We start from the raw sequence: 19,035 nt of genomic DNA, 5'->3' as shown, positions 1-19,035 counted from the left end.
CCCTTGTCAGCCACCGACCGGGGTCTCCTGTAGTCCACGTTCGCTCCCCCCTGAAACAGTCTCCCACCTTCGCTCGACCTGGACCCTTGGCGTGACAGCCTCGCAGTAGGACCTGTCCAGGAAACTCGCATTCCCGGATGGGGATCCACCGCCGGGGATGTGCACACATTCTCGGTGTCCGAGCATGAGGTGAGGTGGGCTCTGACGCGTGTGAACACGAGGAAAGCTGGAGGCCCAGATGGTATATCTGGGCGAGTACTAAAGTCTTGTGCTACTCAGCTTGCTCCAGTGCTCACCACAATATTCAACCTCTCCTTGGCAAAGTCCGTGGTCCCTGCATGCTTTAAAAGATCCATCATTGTACCGGTGCCAAAGAATGCCTCTCCAGCGTGTTTAAATGACTACCGACCGGTGGCCCTCACCTCGGTTGTCATGAAATGCTTGGAGAGGCTAGTCAAGAAGCACATCTGCGCCCTCCTTCCTCGCAACATGGACCCACTACAGTTCGCATACCGTCCGAACAGGTCCACGGATGATGCGGTCTCCCAGGTTCTATACACCGCTCTCTCTCATCTGGACAGCCAGGGGGGCTATGTGAGGATGCTGTTCATTGACTTTAGTTCAGCATTCAACACAATAGTCCCCAGCAGACTGGTTGAAAAGCTGCTGGAACTGGGGCTTAGCACCCCTCTGTGTGCCTGGGTCCTGGACATTCTCACTGCCAGGCCCCAAGTGGTCAGGATGGGGGAACACACATCTAGCTCCCTCACCCTGAACATAGGATCCCCCCAGGGCTGCGTCCTTAGCCCCCTACTGTACTCCCTGTACACACATGACTGTGGGGCCAGGTTCAGCTCAAACTCCATCATCAAGTTTGCTGATGACACTGTGGTGGTGGGCCGGATCTCCAACAACGATGAGAAGGCCTACCGGGAGGAGGTGGCTGATCTGGCACTCTGGTGTCAGGACAATAGCCTCCTCTTGAATGTCACTAAAACAAAGGAGCTGATTGTGGACTTCAGAAGGGCTAAACATCCAAGGACGTACACGCCACTGGAGATAAATGGGTCTATTGTGGATAGGGTGAGCAGTTTCAAATACTTGGGAGTCCGCATCGCAGAGGATCTGACGTGGGCAACGCACATTGACGCACTGGTGGGTAAGGCTAAGCAGCGTCTTTACCACCTTAGACAACTGAGGAAATTCAGAGTGTCGCTGAGGATCCTTCATTGCTTCTACTCTGGGGCTGTAGAGAGCATCCTGTCCGGCAACATTACAGTCTGGTTTGGGAACAGCTCTGCCCAGGACAGGATGGCCCTGCAGAGAGTAGTGCGTTCGGCAGAACGCACCATGGGAACTACACTCGTCCCCCTGCAGGACCTATACATCAGGAGGTGCAGATCCAGAGCAAGCAAGATCATGAGGGACCCCTGCCACCCCAGTAACGGACTGTTCCAGATGCTATGATCAGGCAAACGCCTCCGCTGTCACGCTGTGAAAACGGAGAGGATGAGACGGAGCTTCTTCCCACAGGCCATCAGGACTGTCAACTTTGATAACCCGAGAGACTAAATTTTTGTCGACACTTTTTGTGCTATGTTTAGTAACTTATTAACTTTATTTATATGCTGTAACTGTAATTCTTTTTGAGCACAACCCGCAGGCATTGCCACTTTCATTTCACTGCACATCGAGTATGTGTATGTGACAAATAAATTTGACTTGACTTGACTTGACTTGGCCTTGAGGTCATGCAGCTGCTTTTCCAACTCCGCCACACGTCTATTCAGGAGCTGCACCTGGACACAGTTCTTGCAGGTGTAGCTCCCAGAAGCTCCAGCAGGAAACACACTGCACCAACTTATCCGCCATTACTTTACTGTCAAAAAACATTTCAGGCTCAAAAACAAGCGTAATCTCCTCACCTCAGCCTCCTCGCCGAAGACTCGAAGCCAAAGACTCGCACTTTTCTCACAGGGCACTTCCCTCAACAGGGCTGCACCCCTTGTGCAAGTCTTGCTTATATCAGTCACTAAATTACATATGACAGTCCCTCCATCCCAGGGATTAACCTGGTGAACCTACGCTGCACTGCCTCAATAGCAAGGATGTCCTTCCTCAAATTAGGAGACCAAAACTGCACACAATACTCCAGATGGGGTCTTACCAAGGCCCTATACTCCTGTACTCAAATCCTCTTGTTATGATGGCCAACATGCCATTAGATTTCTTCACTGCCTGCTGTACCTGCACGTTTACTTTCAGTGACTGGTGTACAAGGACACCCAAGTCTCGCTGCAGTCCCCACTTACCTAACCTAACACCATTGAGATAATAATCTGCCTCCTTATTTTTGCCGCCAAAGTGGATAACCTCACATTTATCTACATTACACTGCATCTGTCCCATTCCCAATGTGACCTTTCTGTCCTGGGCCTCCTCCGTTGTCAGAGTGAGGTTCAGAACAAATTGGGGGACAGCACCTCATATTTTGCTTGGGTAGTTTACACCCCAGCGGTATGAACATTGACTTCTCCAACTTAGACAATAGACAAAAGACAATAGGTGCAGGAATAGGCCATTCGGCCCTTCGAGTCAGCACCACCATTCAATGTGTTCATGGCTGATCATTCTCAATCAGTACCCCGTTGCTGCCTTCTCCCCATACCCCCTGACTCCGCTATCTTTAAGAGCTCTATCTAGCTCTCTCTTGAAAGCATCCAAAGAATTGGCCTCCACTGCCTTCTGAGGCAGAGAATTCCACAGATTTACAACACTCTGACTGAAAAAGATTTTCCTCATCTCCGTTCTAAATGGCCTACACCTTATTCTTAAACTGTGGCCACTTGTCCTGGACTCCCCCAACATTGGGAACATGTTTCCTGGCTCTAATGTGTCCAATCCCCTAATTATCTTATATGTTTCAATAAGATCCCCCCTCATCCTTCATAATTCCAGTGTATACAAGCTCCAGCCTTTCAACATACGACAGTCCCGCCATTCCGGGAATTAACCTAGTGAACCTACGCTGCACGCCCTCAATAGCAAGAATATCCTTCCTCAAATTTGGAGACCAAAACGGCACACAGTACTCCAGGTGCGGTCTCACCAGGACCCGGTACAACTGTAGAAGGACCTCTTTGCTCCTATACTCAACTCCTCTTGTTATGAAGGCCAACATTCCATTGGCTTTCTTCACTGCCTGCTGTACCTGCATGCTTCCTTTCAGTGACTGATGCAATAGGACACCCAGATCTCGTTGAACATCCCCTCTTCCTAACTTGACACCATTACATCCCCTCTTCCTAACTTGACACCATTTACTGTTTCCCCTGTTCCAGATGTGGACTCCTGTATATCGGCGAGACCAAGCGCATGCTCGGCGATCGTTTCGCTGAACACCTCTGCCCAGTCCACCTAAACCTCCCTGATCTCCCGGTTGCTCAACACTCTAACTTCCCCTCCCATTCCCACACTTACCTTTCTGTCCTGGGCATCCTCCATTGTCAGAGTGAGCTTACATCCCAGCGCTATGAACATTGAATTCTCTAACTTCAAGTAGCCCTTGCTTTCCCTCTCTCTATCCCCTCCCCCTTTCCAGAGAGCCCACCAGTCTTACTGTCTCTGACTACATCCTATCTCTGTACCGCCCACTCCCCTGACATCAGTCTGAAGAAGGGTCTCGACCCCAAACATCACCCATTCCTTCTCTCCAGAGATGCTGCCTGCCCGCTGAGTTACTCCAGTATTTTGTAACTATCTTCGATTTGAAACAGCATCTGCAGTTCGTTCCTACACTGTTTTGAATGAACTCAGTGACTGAGTCTCCAGAGAACTCTGGGGTCGAGAACTCTGAAGATCTACCAGCCTCCAGATGAAGAGGTTTCTCCTCACCTTGGTCATTTATAGCCCACCCTTACTCTGAGATTGTGCCCCTGGCCCTGGATACCACAGCCAGGAGAAACCTCCTCCCTGTGTCCAGTCTACCAAGCCTGGTAGAATTTCACATGTTTCTGCAAAATCGCTGTCTTTTGAACACCAAGAATAGAGGCCAGCTTTACTCTATTTCTCCTCATGTGACAAACCCGTGTAAACCTGAAACTTGGTCTCTGTTTCTCTCTCCATAGACACTGCCTGAACCCCTGAGCACTTCCCGGATTCTCTGATTTTACCCCAGGAAACTGTCTGGAAAATCTTCAATGCACTCCCTCTATTGAAAGTGCACCTTTCATTAGGTAAGGGCAGCAGGTTTGTACACAATCCTTCAGATATGGTCTCAAAAAAGACACACAGCAGAAAGCATTCTATCCAGATGCATTACAACTTGGTTTAGAAACTTATCTGCTTAAAACCACTAGATATTACAGAGTTGTGGATGTAGCCCAATCCATCAGACAACCCCCCCCTCCCCCATGGACTACATTAACACTTCACGCTGCCTCAGGAAAACAGCCAACATCATCAAAGACCACTCATACCAGGGTCATTCCCACTTTTCCCACTCTTCCGTCAGGCAGAGACTACAAAAGCATGAAGACACATACTAGCACATTCAGGAGCAACTACTTCCCTGCTGCTGTCAGATTATTGAATGGTCCTCCCATAAAATAAAGGGATAATCCCAGTCTCACAATCTAACAACAGTAATACCAATAATAAACCAACAGCAATAGCTCATTGAGGTTCTTGCACATTTTAATCTGCACTTTCTCTGTAACTGTAACCCGGTAGACTATATTCCACACTGGTATATTTCTTTTTGTGCTACCCGTTGTACTTTTGTAAAGCTTCATTGTATCATGTATAGAATGATTTGACTGGATTGTATGCAGAGTTTTTTTACTGTATCTCAATACACATGACAATAATAATCCAATTCCAAGGCCAGGTATAATTCTGGTGACCAATTCCAGGTACCCACGGTGATCCCACACTGACTGTACTTGACACACGGTGCCAGGACAACAAGAGGATCGTCAGTCAGAGCCAAAGAAGTGACCAGCCCTGTGATCCCAGGATAGGAACTCCAGCACTCCAACACATCACAACTTGGTAGTCTGGGCTCTGTGAAATATCCCTGGACAGGGGACTGGACAACTGGATAAATCCTGGGCCAGTATCCAGGCACCGTGCGATATTGTGGAATAGGAGCCCAGGCCTCAAGGTAGATACTGGGACAGAATCGTACAACTGGTGAAGATTCACCCAAGTGCAACAAACAAGACAGGAGCCCTGACATCCTGAGAATTCCAAGACAAGAACCACCTCTCTGGGAAAGAGCTTACAGATCCCAGGAAGTACATTCACCCAGTCAGAGGGAATGGGGAGTGTTTTATCAAATTTAAATAGCTGGTCTGGAAACCTGAACACTCCACAACTAGTGAGGGATTTGGGTTTACAGGATCATTATCCTCACAAACTGTCACTGGTGTCCATGCGGGAGGTATCCTGGGATAAACTGGACGACAGCAAACCAACTCGACCAGAAGATCTTCCTTGGCAATATCTCCAAATGATCCTCTCAGCTAATTCACTGGTGAGGAATCCTGAATGGCCCCCTGCTCAGTCCACAGACGGTCACAGCAATGACGATGAAGACTTCAGTGATTTCTTTGAAGTGAAAGGGCCAGGAGATTCTGGGATGAACCCTCTGGATATCATTGCTGCCATTTTCCTCTGTGCCGACCACTCTCTCCAACAGGAACTGATGCTGAAGATGTCTCTGTGCCAACTTGCATTGCCCTTTCTGCTGCCGGAAGGGCACAGTTACCCCAGGGACAAGGTGAGGGGACCCATGGAAGGGCCTGGTGCCACCCTTCTCCTCTGGGCCATGAGGCCCATTGTTAAAATGTGGTGCCCACAATCTCCCACAGGGAGCAGCCGCGTTGTGGAGATGCCCATCGTGACTGCACCCGTGCCAACTGTCTCCTTCCTCAGACTTGGAAGGTGCACGGTGTCCAAATCCAGAGTCCTCAATCTCACCTTGAGCCAGACCCAGCTGGAGCAGAACATCTTCCTGCACTCCGGGATGGAATGTGGGAATGTGCCTCGTGGGATATCGGATGGGATGGCTGAGATCAGCTGGTATTTACCTTCTGGGAAGAGCAACACGGACATTTTCCCAGAGGCTGCTGCATTCATCAACCTCCGAGGTGATGCTGAAACTTACCAGGGACACACTCGGTTTCTGGCAAAAGTCTCTGCTGCTCTCTTTATTTTCTTTGACGTTATCGGTGAGAAGGAAAGAGAATTCCTCACCTCTCTCGCACAGTCACCGGCAAAACTCTTTCTGATAGTGAACGCTTACATCAGTCAGCAACACATCACCCCTGAGCAGGTAAAGAAACTGTTCAAAGATCTGAAGTTACAACCTCAACAATGCATTGTTCGGACAAATGAAAACGAGACCAAACTTGTGGAAGAACTACGTTCTCAGATAAAACAAGTAATTCTAATGAGTGACGGGGACCAGAGCTTTCTGAGTCTGGAACAAATGGGTGACATTGCGAGGGAAAGTGGGATTCAGGTCGATGAACATCAGCCTGAAATACAACGGGCCAAGGACCTGACGTCCAAACCACAGAGAGAGGCCGACCCTGGAGACGGCAGGGAACCAGAGGATCCATGTCACCGACATTCACCAGGTCTCCCAGAGGGAATGATTGATGTTGCACCAGCTGGAAATAACCAGGCTGAAAATCAGAGCCCTCCACAACTAGTGAGGGATTTGGGTTTACAGGATCATTATCCTCACAAACTGTCACTGGTGTCCATGCGGGAGGTATCCTGGGATAAACTGGACGACAGCAAACCAACTCGACCAGAAGATCTTCCTTGGAGATTTCTCCAAATGATCCTCTCAGCTAATTCACTGGCGAGGAATCCTGAATGGCCCCCTGCTCAGTCTTCAAAAGACAACAACGATGACGTAGACGATTTCAGCCATTTGTTTCTTGCACAAGGGACCAGAGATTCTGGGATGAACCCTCTGGATATCATTGCTGCCATTTTCCTCTGTGCCGACCACTCTCTCAAACAGGAACTGATGCTGAAGATGTCTCTGTGCCAACTTGCATTGCCCTTTCTGCTGCCAGAAGGGCACAGTTACCCCAGGGACAAGGTGAGGGGACCCATGGAAGGGCCTGGTGCCACCCTTCTCCTCTGGGCCATGAGGCCCATTGTTAAAATGTGGTGCCCACAATCTCCCCCAGGGAGCAGCCGCGTTGTGGAGATGCCCATCGTGACAGCACACGTGCCAACTGTCTCCTTCCTCAGACTTGGAAGGTGCACGGTGTCCAAATCCAGAGTCCTCAATCTCACCTTGAGCCAGACCCAGCTGCAGCAGAACATCTTCCTGCACTCCGGGATGAAATGTGGGAATGTGCCCCGTGGGATATCGGATGGGATGGCTGAGATCAGCTGGTATCTACCTTCTGGGAAGAGCAACACGGACATTTTCCCGGAGGCTGCTGCATTCATCAACCTCCGAGGTGATGCTGAAACTTACCACGGACACACTCGGTTTCTGGCAAAAGTCTCTGCTGCTCTCTTTATTTTCATTGACGTTATCGGTGAGACGGAAAGAGAATTCCTCACCTCTCTCGCACAGTCACCGGCAAAACTCTTTCTGATAGTGAACACTTACATCAGTGAGAAGCACATCACCCCTGAGCAAGTAAAGAAACTGTTCAAAGATCTGAAGTTACAACCTCAACAATGCATTGTTCGGACAAATGTAAACGAGGCCGAACTTGTGGAAGAACTACGTTCTCAGATAAAACAAGTGATTCTAATGAGGGACAGGGACCAGAGCTTCCTGAGTCTGGAACAAATGGGTGACATTGCGAGGGAAAGTGGGATTCAGGTCGATGAACATCAGCCTGAAATACAACGGGCCAAGGACCTGACCAAAATACTGGGCAGTCTTGACCCAGCAGACATCACTGGGTATAAAAAGAGAGTGCTGCCCTTTCATGGAGAGCTCTGGCAAGGGCTGTCTAAAGTTGAGAAAGAGAAGTGTCGGATGAAACTCCGTGGGGACAGAACCACAGAGACGTATAACCACGAGCTGGACCAAGAGAAGAAAAGAATCCGGGAAACTCAGCTCAGACAGAGCCTGTCGGAGGAGATGCAGATGTTCATTGACCACCTCACCGGTCCTGGTGGGGATGACAGGGCCATTTCCTTGCAGTGGCTGAAGCTGATGCTGGACAGTAAATCAAGGGAAATCATGGCAGGGTTGCGCAGGGATTATAAAGAACTGAGCAAAGACTCAATGCAGAAGGTCAAGGAGTTGAAGGACATGGATCAGAAGATGACTGATAGTTCCCTGGGACTTGAGCATTTCATGAGGGAACTGGGCCAGGTTTATGAACTCTCAGTGACACAACACAACATCAAGCAACAAACACAGATCCACCCACATGTGCTTCAGTTACCGGGTGTTGCTGCTGAACTGTTGCTGGATGGGTTCCCACTGGAGCTCATTGATGGAGACGTCTCCAACGTTCCTGTTTCATGGATCACTGCTGTACTGGAAGCAGTGGCTGAGAAGGTGGGACGTGCTTCCCGAGTGTTTGTACTGACAGTGATTGGAGTTCAGAGCACGGGCAAGTCCACGCTCCTCAATACAATGTTCTGTTTGCGGTTTGCTGTGAGCAGCGGCAGATGTACTCGAGGGGCCTACATGCAGCTGATGAAGGTCACAGGGAACCTGGCAGAGGAGCTGGGCTGTGACTTCATCCTGGTCATTGACACCGAGGGGTTGAGAGCTCCAGAACTTGCAACACTAACAGACAGCTATGAACACGACAATGAGCTGGCAACATTCGTGGTGGGATTAAGCAACATAACGTTGGTAAACATAGGCATGGAAAACATCGCAGAGATGAAAGATATTTTACAGATTGTCGTTCATTCCTTACTCCGTATGAAGCAGACGGGGAAAAGACCAAAGTGTATATTTGTCCACCAGAATGTTGGGGATGTGAGTGCACACGATCAGAATCTGAGAGGCCGTCAGAAACTCCTGGAACAACTGGATAAGATGACAGAGGCTGCAGCAAAACTGGAGAAGCTGGAGGGAGTAACGTTCCATGATGTGATGGACTACGATGCTGACAAGGACAACTGGTACATCCCTGGTCTGTGGCAAGGTACGCCCCCAATGGCTGCCGTCAACACTGGCTACAGTGAACATGTCTTCCAACTGAAGAACAGTCTCATTCAATGTTTACTCAAAGGGAAACCAGAACAAGGAGCTTTCACAATCCCAGACTTCACCAAATGGGTGACTGGGCTCTGGGAGCAGGTGAAACATGAGAATTTCATTTTCTGCTTCCAGAACAGTCTGTTCGCAGAGGCTTACAACCAGCTCTCTGTGATGTACAAGGGCTGGGAGTGGGAGCTCCGCAAATACACACACTCCTGGGGAAATAAGGCTGAAAACAGAGTAAACAATGCCAGTGGTGACGTCAACCTACTGCTCCAAACACTGGAACGTGAGATCAGGAGGGAGATTAACAAAAGGGAGGGTGAGACTCTGGATAAACTAAAAGCTCTGTTTGAAAGTGGGGCTGATAACGTGCAGCTGATGGAGAAATACAGGGAGGAGTTCAAGCTCAGCATCTCCAGTTTATGTACACGGCTTCAGTACGATTCAATGCAGAGATGTAGGGATGCTGTGAACAGACGTGTGGGACTGCGGGAAGTGGATGATATCTGGAATAAATTTCACCAGAAGATCGAACAACAGGTCAAGGTGCTTTTATTAAAGTGTAAAGGGTCAAATCAGGAGTTGGGTGACAAGGAACTGCAAACTGCCTTTGGAAAGATGTGGCAAGACACACTGTCACAGCTGGACTATCAGCCCTGCAGAGAAAGAAACATTGAACTGGAGATTGAAAATCTTCTCAGACACCACACAGCAGCTCAAGGAAGGGTGATTAATAAAATGCTAGAAAGAAAATCTCTCAGTAAACAGGGAACCCAGTGCTTTCAAATTAAAGGGAAACACATCAACACGACATGGATGACACATGCTAAAAACACATTCAGGATATCCTCGCACCAAGCAGATGTTAATCAGGCAGCAATGATAACACGGTCCCTCGAGGATGAATGCCATCAATGGATCAGTGACAACACAAAAATGGACATGGATTATGACAATAAATATTGTATTGAACTTTTGAATATTATAGAGGAGAAAATTAACAATATTTCACACCCAAACTTCACAATGAGTGAGGAATTCAGGGCTGAGTTTAAACTTCACCTGTGTGGTTACGCTGTACCAAGATTCCAAGAGATGCAGACAAGGTTCATCCAGAAACATGACCCGCGGCAAAGACTGGGAAACATGAAGGGTCAATACTTTGATCTCTTCATGGACATTTACACAGAGCAGGATGAGAACCAGAGACAAGCACAACGGTTTGCACAATCTTGTTTCTTGCCAGCTCTCAGAGACGCCACCCTCAAGGCTCTCAGTGTGAACATTGTGGATGATATGAAACAAAATGACTCTGAGAGAAAGTACAGTCTCCGCAACAACTTCACTGTGGCCCTCCTGGTGCACTTGAAACAAAGGGATACATTTGATGACTATCACCGGTATATCACTGACCTTGAGAATTTGGCCAAAGACTGGCTCCATCGGCAGGTTATTGAACACTGCATGACACAACGTGATGGGGAGAGCACGTTTACCCAACTGGCTAAAGGAATCCTTACACAGATCACTGGGCAAGCTAAAAAGATTGTTGAACATGCGGTGATGCAGAACTTTGCTGGAAATGTTCAGAGCTTCCTGGACATGTTTGTTGAAAAGTTAAAAACCAGGATCTCAATGCCCAAAGATGAAATGAACCTCGTTCTGTTTCACGGTGATGGTGATGGCAAGAAATGGGCTGAGGCAGTTCTGCCATCTATTGAAGAGGTGGAGCAGAGACTCCTCAATGAGGTAACAGGCTGGGATGTCCAAGCAAAGATTGGAGAATTATCCATTAAACCCAGTGAAGAGCTGTTCAAAGGGTTATTCAGCTGTACTGAGAAATGTCCTTTCTGTGAGGTTTTCTGTGACTCAGAGACCCCAGTACATTCACAGCATTCTTGTAAGCAGCACAGACCTGAAGGACTCAATGGGTATCGCTTCAGAAAAAGTGAACGTCTTGTAACTGATGTCTGCACAGCTTTAGTCGCAGGTAATGCATTGTTTAGAAATAACGACACAAAATGGGAAAACAAACCCTACAAGGATTACCAAACTGTCAATGATTACTACAAATCCTGGACCATTCAGCGGGAGATTTCCGCACAGGCAGCATCCTATTGGAAGAGGGTTTTCTACTTTTTCAATGAGCAGTTTGCGGAAAAATACAAAGCAAAACCTGCAGAGATGGATGATGCCTGGAACATTGGCTGGGATGTGGTGAGGGAAGATCTGAATAAGACCTATAACACAAACATTCAGTCTTGGTGAGGTGCCTTTACGTGACATCACTCGGAGGTAGAAATGGACAAACTGCTTCCCTGTAAAGGAGATGGCAGAGAAAATCACACAACATTAAAATTCAAATCTGATTATAACTCATTAAATGATTAGCAGAGCAGAGAGTTTCAACCACTTCTACGAGAATGTTGCCAGGACTCGAGGACCTGAGCTATGGGGAGAGGTTGAACAAGCTAGGACTCTGTTCCTTGGAGCGCAGGAGGATGAGGGGTGATCTTATAATGCTGTATAAAGTCATGAGAGCATTAGATTGGGTGGACACACAGAGTCTTGCCCAGAGTAGGGCAATCGAGAACCAGAGGACATAGGTTTAAGGTGAGGGGGGAAAGAATTATGGAACGAGTATATTTCTGAAAGGTGTATGGAACGAGCTGCCAAAGGAGGTAGTGGAGGCAGGTACAATTGGAACGTTTAAGAAACATTTAGACAGGTACATGGATAGGACAGGTTTAGAGAGATATGGGCCAAATGCAAGTAGGTGGGACTAGTGTAGATCGGACATGTTGGCCGGTGTGGGAAAGTTGGACCGAAGGGCCCGTTTCCACGCTGTAAGACTCTATGAATCTATTTGGTTTGTAAAATTGCTTTTACAGAGGTGACCAAAAAGGTTGTGAGCAAAAGAATGTGGACATCTTGGATGTCCTGGTATGGAATACCTCATCTTGGGCGCAGATGCGGCAGAACTCCTGGACTTCATCAAATTCATCACCAATTTCCATCCCACACTCAAATTCACTTGGACCATCTCCGACACCTCCCTCCCCTTTCTTATCTCACCGTCTCCACAGGAGATAGACGATCAACTGACGTCTATTACAGACCCACTGACTCTCACAACTATCTCGACCACTTCTTCCCACCCTACTTCCTGCACTCTATCCCCTACTCCTAATTCATCTGTCTCCACCGCATCGGTGCAGGGATCAGTGCTATTTGTGCTTTATAAGAACATAGTTCAGCACAGATAACCCTCCATTCCCTGCAAATCTATGTGCCTATCTAAAAACCTCTTAAACAGCACTATTGTATCTGCCTCCACCAGCAGCCCTGGCAATGTTCCAGCTACCCACCACCCTCTGTGGAACAAAAAAACTTGCCCCACATCTCCATTATATTTCCCCCCTCTTGCCTTTTCGCTCCGCCCCAGGGTTGGACATTTCCACCCTGGGAGTATAGTTCCTATCCACGCCTCTCAGAATTTTATATCCTTCTATCATCTCCCCTCAATCTTCAACCCCCCTCCCCCTCTACAACCACCCACCCCATCAACTCCCCCACGCACCCCCATCACCGCCCCTTCCCTCATCCCCCCCCCTCACACCCTCTCCTCAACCATCAGGCACAACATCCCACCCACCCAAACCCCTCCCCCACCAACCCACACAAACCTCTCCGCCCCGACCCCACACTCCAGCCCCTCATCACCCTGACGCCTCAATATCGCGCCCTCATGGCGGCCCTCACTCCCTCATCACCAGCACATTCCATCCCGCGGCCGTTGATCGCGCGCGGGGACAGTGAGCGTGCGGCGCGGGATGGAAGGCAGCGGCGCCATCTTGTGCGAAGGGACCCCGGGGAGAGCGCTCCCACCTCACTCCCCTCCCCTACTCACTCACTCCCTCCCTCACTCTCTCTCTCCATCCCTCCCTCCCCATTCTCACCCTCCCCTAACTCCTTCCCTCCCTCTCCCCTCCCTCCCTCACTCGCTCCCTCCCTCCCCTCCCTCCTATTCCCTCCCACCATCCCTCTCTCCCTCCCACCCTCCCTCTCTCCCTCACTCACTCACTCACTCACTCACTCACTCACTCACTCACTCACTCACTCCCTCACTCTCTCCCTCCCCTCCCTCCTATTCCCTCCCACCATCCCTCTCTCCCTCCCACCCTCCCTCTCTCCCCCCCCTCACTCACTCACTCACTCCCTCACTCACTCCCTCCCTCACTCTCTCCCTCCCTCTCCTCACTCCCTCCCTCACTCTCCCCTCCCTCACTCACTCCACCCTCACTCCCTCTCTCCATCCACCCCTCCCCTCCTCCCCCAATGGAAATCCAACCCCCCCTCCCCACATCCCCTCCCCCATGCAAGCACAAACATAGAAACATAGAAAATAGGTGCAGGAGTAGGCCATTCGGCCCTTCGAGCCTGCACCGCCATTCAATATGATCATGGCTGATCATCCAACTCAGTATCCCATACCTGCCTTCTCTCCATACCCCCTGATCCCTTTAGCCACAAGGGCCACATCTAATTCCCTCTTAAATATAGCCAATGAACTGGCCTCAACTACCTTCTGTGGCAGAGAATTCCACAGATTCACCACTCTCTGTGTGAAAAAACACTTTCTCATCTCGGTCCTAAAAGACTTCCCCCTTATCCATAAACTGTGACCCCTTGTTCTGGACTTCCCCAACATCGGGAACAATCTTCCTGCATCTAGACTGTCCAACCCCTTAAGAATTTTGTAAGTTCTATAAGATCCCCCCTCAATCTTCTAAATTCCAGCGAATATAAGCCGAGTCTATCCAGTCTTTCTCCAGATCAAATCCCGAACAAACAGACTTAAGAACAGTTTTTACCCCAGGGCCATACGAGAACTGAACACTACCTTTGCACTAGGCAACACCGTTAAAAAATCTTGTACTTAATATAATTGTATTTATGTAGTTATTTGTTTTTGCATTTATTGCATATATGTTTGTACGCACCGTCAGGATTGGCTATTTTTTAATTTCGTTGTACTCGTTGCAATGACAATAAATGAATATTATATTATTATATGAAAGTCCTGCCATCCCAGGAATCAATCTGGTGAACCTTCTCTGTACTCCCTCTATTGCAAGAATGTCTTTCCTCAGATTAGGAGACCAAAACTGTACACAATACTCCAGGTGTGGTCTCACCAATGCCCTGTACAACTGCAGCAGAATCTCCCTGCTCCTATACTCAAATCCCCTCACTATGAATGCCAACATACCATTCGCTTTCTTCACTGCCTGCTGCACCTGCATGCCTACTTTTAATGACTGGTGTACCACGACACCCAGGTCTCGTTGCATCTCCCCTATTCCTAATCGGCCACCATTCAGATAATAGTCTGCTTTCCTGTTCTTGCCACCAAAGTGGATAACCTCACATTTATCCACATTATACTGCATCTGCCATGCATTTGCCCACTCTCCTAATCTATCCAAGTCACTCTGCAGCCTCCTAGCATCCTCCTCACAGCTAACACTGCCCCCCAGCTTCGTGTCATCCGCAAACTTGGAGATGTTGCATTCAATTCCCTCGTCCAAATCATTAATATATATTGTAAATAGCTGGGGTCCCAGCACTGAGCCTTGCGGTACCCCACTAGTCACTGCCAGCCATTCTGAAAAGGACCCGTTTATTCTTACTCTTTGCTTCCTGTCTGCCAGCCAGTTCTCTATCCACCTCAACACTGAACCCACAATACCGTGTGCTTTAAGTTTGCATACTAATCTCTTATGTGGGACCTTGTCGAAAGCCAGATATAACACATCCTCTGGTTCTCCCTTATCCACTCTACTAGTTACATCCTCAAAAAATTCTATAAAATTCGTCAGACATGATTTACCTTTCATAAATCCATGCTGACTTTGTCCGATGATTTTACCTCTTTCCAAATGTGATGCTATCACATCTTTAATAACTGACTCTAGCATTTTCCCCACTACCGACGTTAGACTAACTGGTCTGTAATTCCCCGTTTTCTCTCTCCCTCCCTTTTTGAAAAGTGGGGTTACATTAGTGAAGACAGAACCAAAGTAGTTATTCAATTGGTCTGCCATGTCCTTGTTCCCCATGATCAATTCACCTGTTTATGACTGCAAGGGACCTACATTTGTTTTAACTAATCTTTTTCTCTTCACATATCTATAAAAGCTTTTGCAGTCAGTTTTTATTTTCCCTGCCAGTTTTCTTTCATAATCTATTTTCCCTTTCCTAATTAAGCCCTTTGTCCTCCTCTGCTGGACTCTGAATTTCTCCCAGTCCTCTGGTAGGCTGCTTTTTCTTGCTAATTTGTACGCTCCATCTTTTGTTTTGATACTATCCCTAATCTCCCTTGTTAGCCACGGATGCACTACCTTCCCTGATTTATTCTTTTGCCAAACTGGGATGAACAATTGTTGTAGTTCATCCATGCGGTCTTTAAATGCCTTCCATTGTACATCCACCGTCAACCCTTTAAGAATCAATTGCCAGTCTATCTTGGCCAATTCACGTCTCATGCCCTCAAAGTTACTTTTCTTTAAGTTCAGAACTTGGACAGGTTGTGTGAGTGGGCGGATGCATGGCAGATGCAGTTTAATGTGGATAAGTGTGAGGTCATCCACTTTGGTGGTAAGAATAGGAAGGCAGATTATTATTTGAATGGTGTCAAGTTAGGAAAAGGGGACGTACAACGTGATCTGGGTGTCTTAGTGCATCAGTCACTGAAAGGAAGCATGCAGGTACAGCAGGCAGTGAAGAAAGCCAATGGAATGTTGGCCTTCATAACAAGAGGAGTTGAGTATAGGAGCAAAGAGGTCCTTCTGCAGTTGTACAGGGCCCTAGTGAGACCGCACCTGGAGTACTGTGTGCAGTTTTGGTCTCCAAATTTGAGGAAGGATATTCTTGCTATTGAGGGCGTGCAGCGTAGGTTTACTAGGTTAATTCCCGGAATGGCGGGACTGTCATATGTTGAAAGACTGGAGCGACTAGGTTTGTATACACTGGAATTTAGAAGGATGAGAGGGGATCTTATCGAAACGTATAAGATTATTAAGGGGTTGGACATGTTAGAGGCAGGAAATATGTTCCAATGTTGGGGGAGTCCAGAACCAGGGGCCACAGTTTAAGAATAAGGGGTAGGCCATTTAGAACTGAGATGAGGAAAAACTTTTTTAGTCAGAGAGTTGTGAATCTGTGGAATTCTCTGCCTCAGAGGGCAGTGGAGGCCAATTCTCTGAATACATTCAAGAGAGAGCTAGATAGAGCTCTTAAGGATAGCGGAGTCAGGGGGTATGGGGAGAAAGCAGGAACGGGGTACTGATTGAGAATGATCAGCCATGATCACATTGAATGGCGGTGCTGGCTCGAAGGGCCGAATGGCCTACTCCTGCACCTATTGTCTATTGTCTATTGAACTGTTGTTTCTGAATTAACTAAGTCACTCTCCATCCTAATGAAGAACTCCACCATATTATGGTCACTCTTGCCCAAGGGGCCACGCACAACAAGACTGCTAACTAACCCTTCCTCATTACTCAATAACCAGTCTAGAATAGCTGCTCTCTCGTTGGTTCCTCTACATGTTGGTTTAGAAAACTATCCCGTATACATTCCAAGAAATCCTCTTCCTCAGCACCTCTGCCAATTTGGTTCACCCAATCTATATGTAGATTGAAGTCACCCATTATAAACTGTTTTACCTTTGTTGCACGCATTTCTAATTTCCTGTTTGATGCCATCCCCAACTCTACTACTACTGTTAGGTGGCCTGTACACAACTCCCACTAGCGTTTTCTGCCCCTTAGTGTTTCGCAGCTCTACCCATATCGATTCACATCCTCCAAGCTAATGTCCTTCCTTTCTATTGCGTTAATCTCCTCTCTAACCAGTAACGCTACCCCACCACCTTTTCCTTTCAGTCTATCCCGCCTGAATATTGAATATCCCTGGATGTTGAGCTCCCAGCCTTGGTCAACCCTGGAGCCATGTCTCCGTAATCCCAAACTATATCATAATCATTAATAACTATCTGCACATTCAACTCATCCACCTTATTACAAATGCTCCTTGCATTGAGACACAAAGCCTTCAGGCTTGTTTTTACAACTCTCTTACCCCTTGTACGATTATGTTGAAAAGTGGCCCTTTTTGATTTTTGCCCTGGATTTGTCTGCCTACCACTTTTACTTTTCACCTTGCTACCTGTTGCTTCTACCCTCATTTTACACCCCTTTGTCTCTCTGCTCCTGCTCCCATCCCCCTGCCACATTAGTTTAAATGTTTAAACCTCCCTCCCTACCCCATGGAAACCCACCCTCCCCTCCCCTCCCCTCCCCTATGGAAACACAAACCCCCTCCCTCCCCCTGATCATGGAACAGGAGGCAGCGCGTTGTGTTTGTCAGCCATGGGATGGACGTCTCCAGGAGCAGCAGCAGAGAGCCCGGACACCAGTAGGTTCATTGATCAAGATGCAATGTTCACATTTGCCTTCTGTTTACAGTTTTAAAGAGCGTTGCGCGATTGTCATTGAATGGATCTTGCAGGATGTGAAGTTTCCGCGGATCTCCGCGTTTTAAACCCCATTTCCCGCGCTGTTTGCACGGTTTCCGCGTTTTGCACTTCTTTGCCAAATAAACGGAGAAATCGCATCGAAAAAAAGAAAGAAAACAAACCCCGAAGTGCAGACTTGTAATGAACACTAGGTTCTGCTAGAGGTTGCTTGCTGTGGGGATCCGCGAGACCCCCCCCCCGCCCTGGATCTCCCCGGAAATGTGGCGCCCAGGCTGGGCAAGGCAGCCAATCTCAGCCTCATCCGGACTTCCATCGGTGGCAGGGATCGGACGGTCCTTGAAAGTCCTTGAATTTGAAAACTGTTTATCAAGACCGTAAGTCCTTGGATTTATCACATAGGGCGTTGAAATGCACTTTTTATGATAAAAGCATTGATTAATGCGGTGTTTTTTTCATCGTTTATAATGTGTATTTTTATTAAAAGTCTGGAAACATTGTTAGACATGTGTTGTCTTTGTCGCCTATTCCTCCCTCGTCGTCGTCGCCGTCGCCGTCGCTCACCCCGGCCCGGGGCTTCTGAACAACAGCCACGAGAGGGAGACGGGGCCGGGGAGAGAGTGGAGGAGCGGCACAGATCACACTGGCGCTGGGAGAGAGGAGAGAGGGGGGGGGGGAGAGAGGAGGGGGGAGAGGGGGGGGGGGGAGAGGGGGAGAGGAGAGAGGGGGGAAGAGAGTGGAGGAGCGGCACAGATCACACTGGCGCTGGGAGAGAGGAGAGAGGGGAGGGGGGGAGAGAGGGGGGGGAGAGGGGGGGGGGGGGGAGAGGGGGGGGGGGAGAGAGAGATAGGAAGGGGAGAGAGAGGGGGGGAGAGAGAGGGGGGGGAGAGAGAGGGGGGGAGAGAGAGGGAGGGAGAGAGAGGGGGGAGAGGGGTGGGGGGGAGGGGGGAGAGAGAGGGGGGGGAGGGGTAGAGGGGGGGGGGAGGCAGATGGGAGGAGGAGAGAGAGGGAGGGGGGAGAGGAGAGATAGGGAGGAGAGAGAGAGAGGGGGGAGAGGGAGGGGGAGAGGGGAGAGTGGAGGAGCGGCACAGATCACACTGGCGCTGGGAGAGAGGAGAGAGAGGGGGAGAGAGGGAGGGGGGAGAGAGAGAGGGAGGGGGGAGAGGAGAGAGAGAGGGAGGGAGAAGAGGGAGAGAGCAGCCCCCGCAAGTGGCGACGCTCTGACACCCTCCCCTTCCCGCGCTCCCCCTCACCCGCTGCCTCTCTACCCACGACTCTCCTC

The 19,035-nt window shown here is 48.8% G+C and overlaps 2 protein-coding genes across 2 annotated transcripts in view; both read left to right on the top strand.

The window, feature by feature from the left end:
- LOC144595043 (interferon-induced very large GTPase 1-like) overlaps nt 1-19,035 on the top strand; it is a 271,628-nt gene that overhangs the window by 9,808 nt on the left and 242,785 nt on the right. The gene's annotated exons all lie outside the window — the stretch shown is intronic.
- LOC144595278 (interferon-induced very large GTPase 1-like) lies at nt 4,175-11,991 on the top strand. The gene is made up of 2 exons (XM_078402619.1): nt 4,175-4,235; nt 4,914-11,991. Exon 2 carries the CDS (start codon nt 5,321-5,323, stop codon nt 11,480-11,482), a length of 6,162 nt encoding a protein of 2,053 aa, XP_078258745.1. The 5' UTR covers nt 4,175-4,235; nt 4,914-5,320; the 3' UTR covers nt 11,483-11,991.

Source organism: Rhinoraja longicauda, chromosome 1 (genome assembly GCF_053455715.1).
Source record: "Rhinoraja longicauda isolate Sanriku21f chromosome 1, sRhiLon1.1, whole genome shotgun sequence".
Classification (NCBI taxonomy): Eukaryota; Metazoa; Chordata; class Chondrichthyes; order Rajiformes; family Arhynchobatidae; genus Rhinoraja; species Rhinoraja longicauda.
This window is presented reverse-complemented; position numbering and strand designations above follow the sequence as displayed.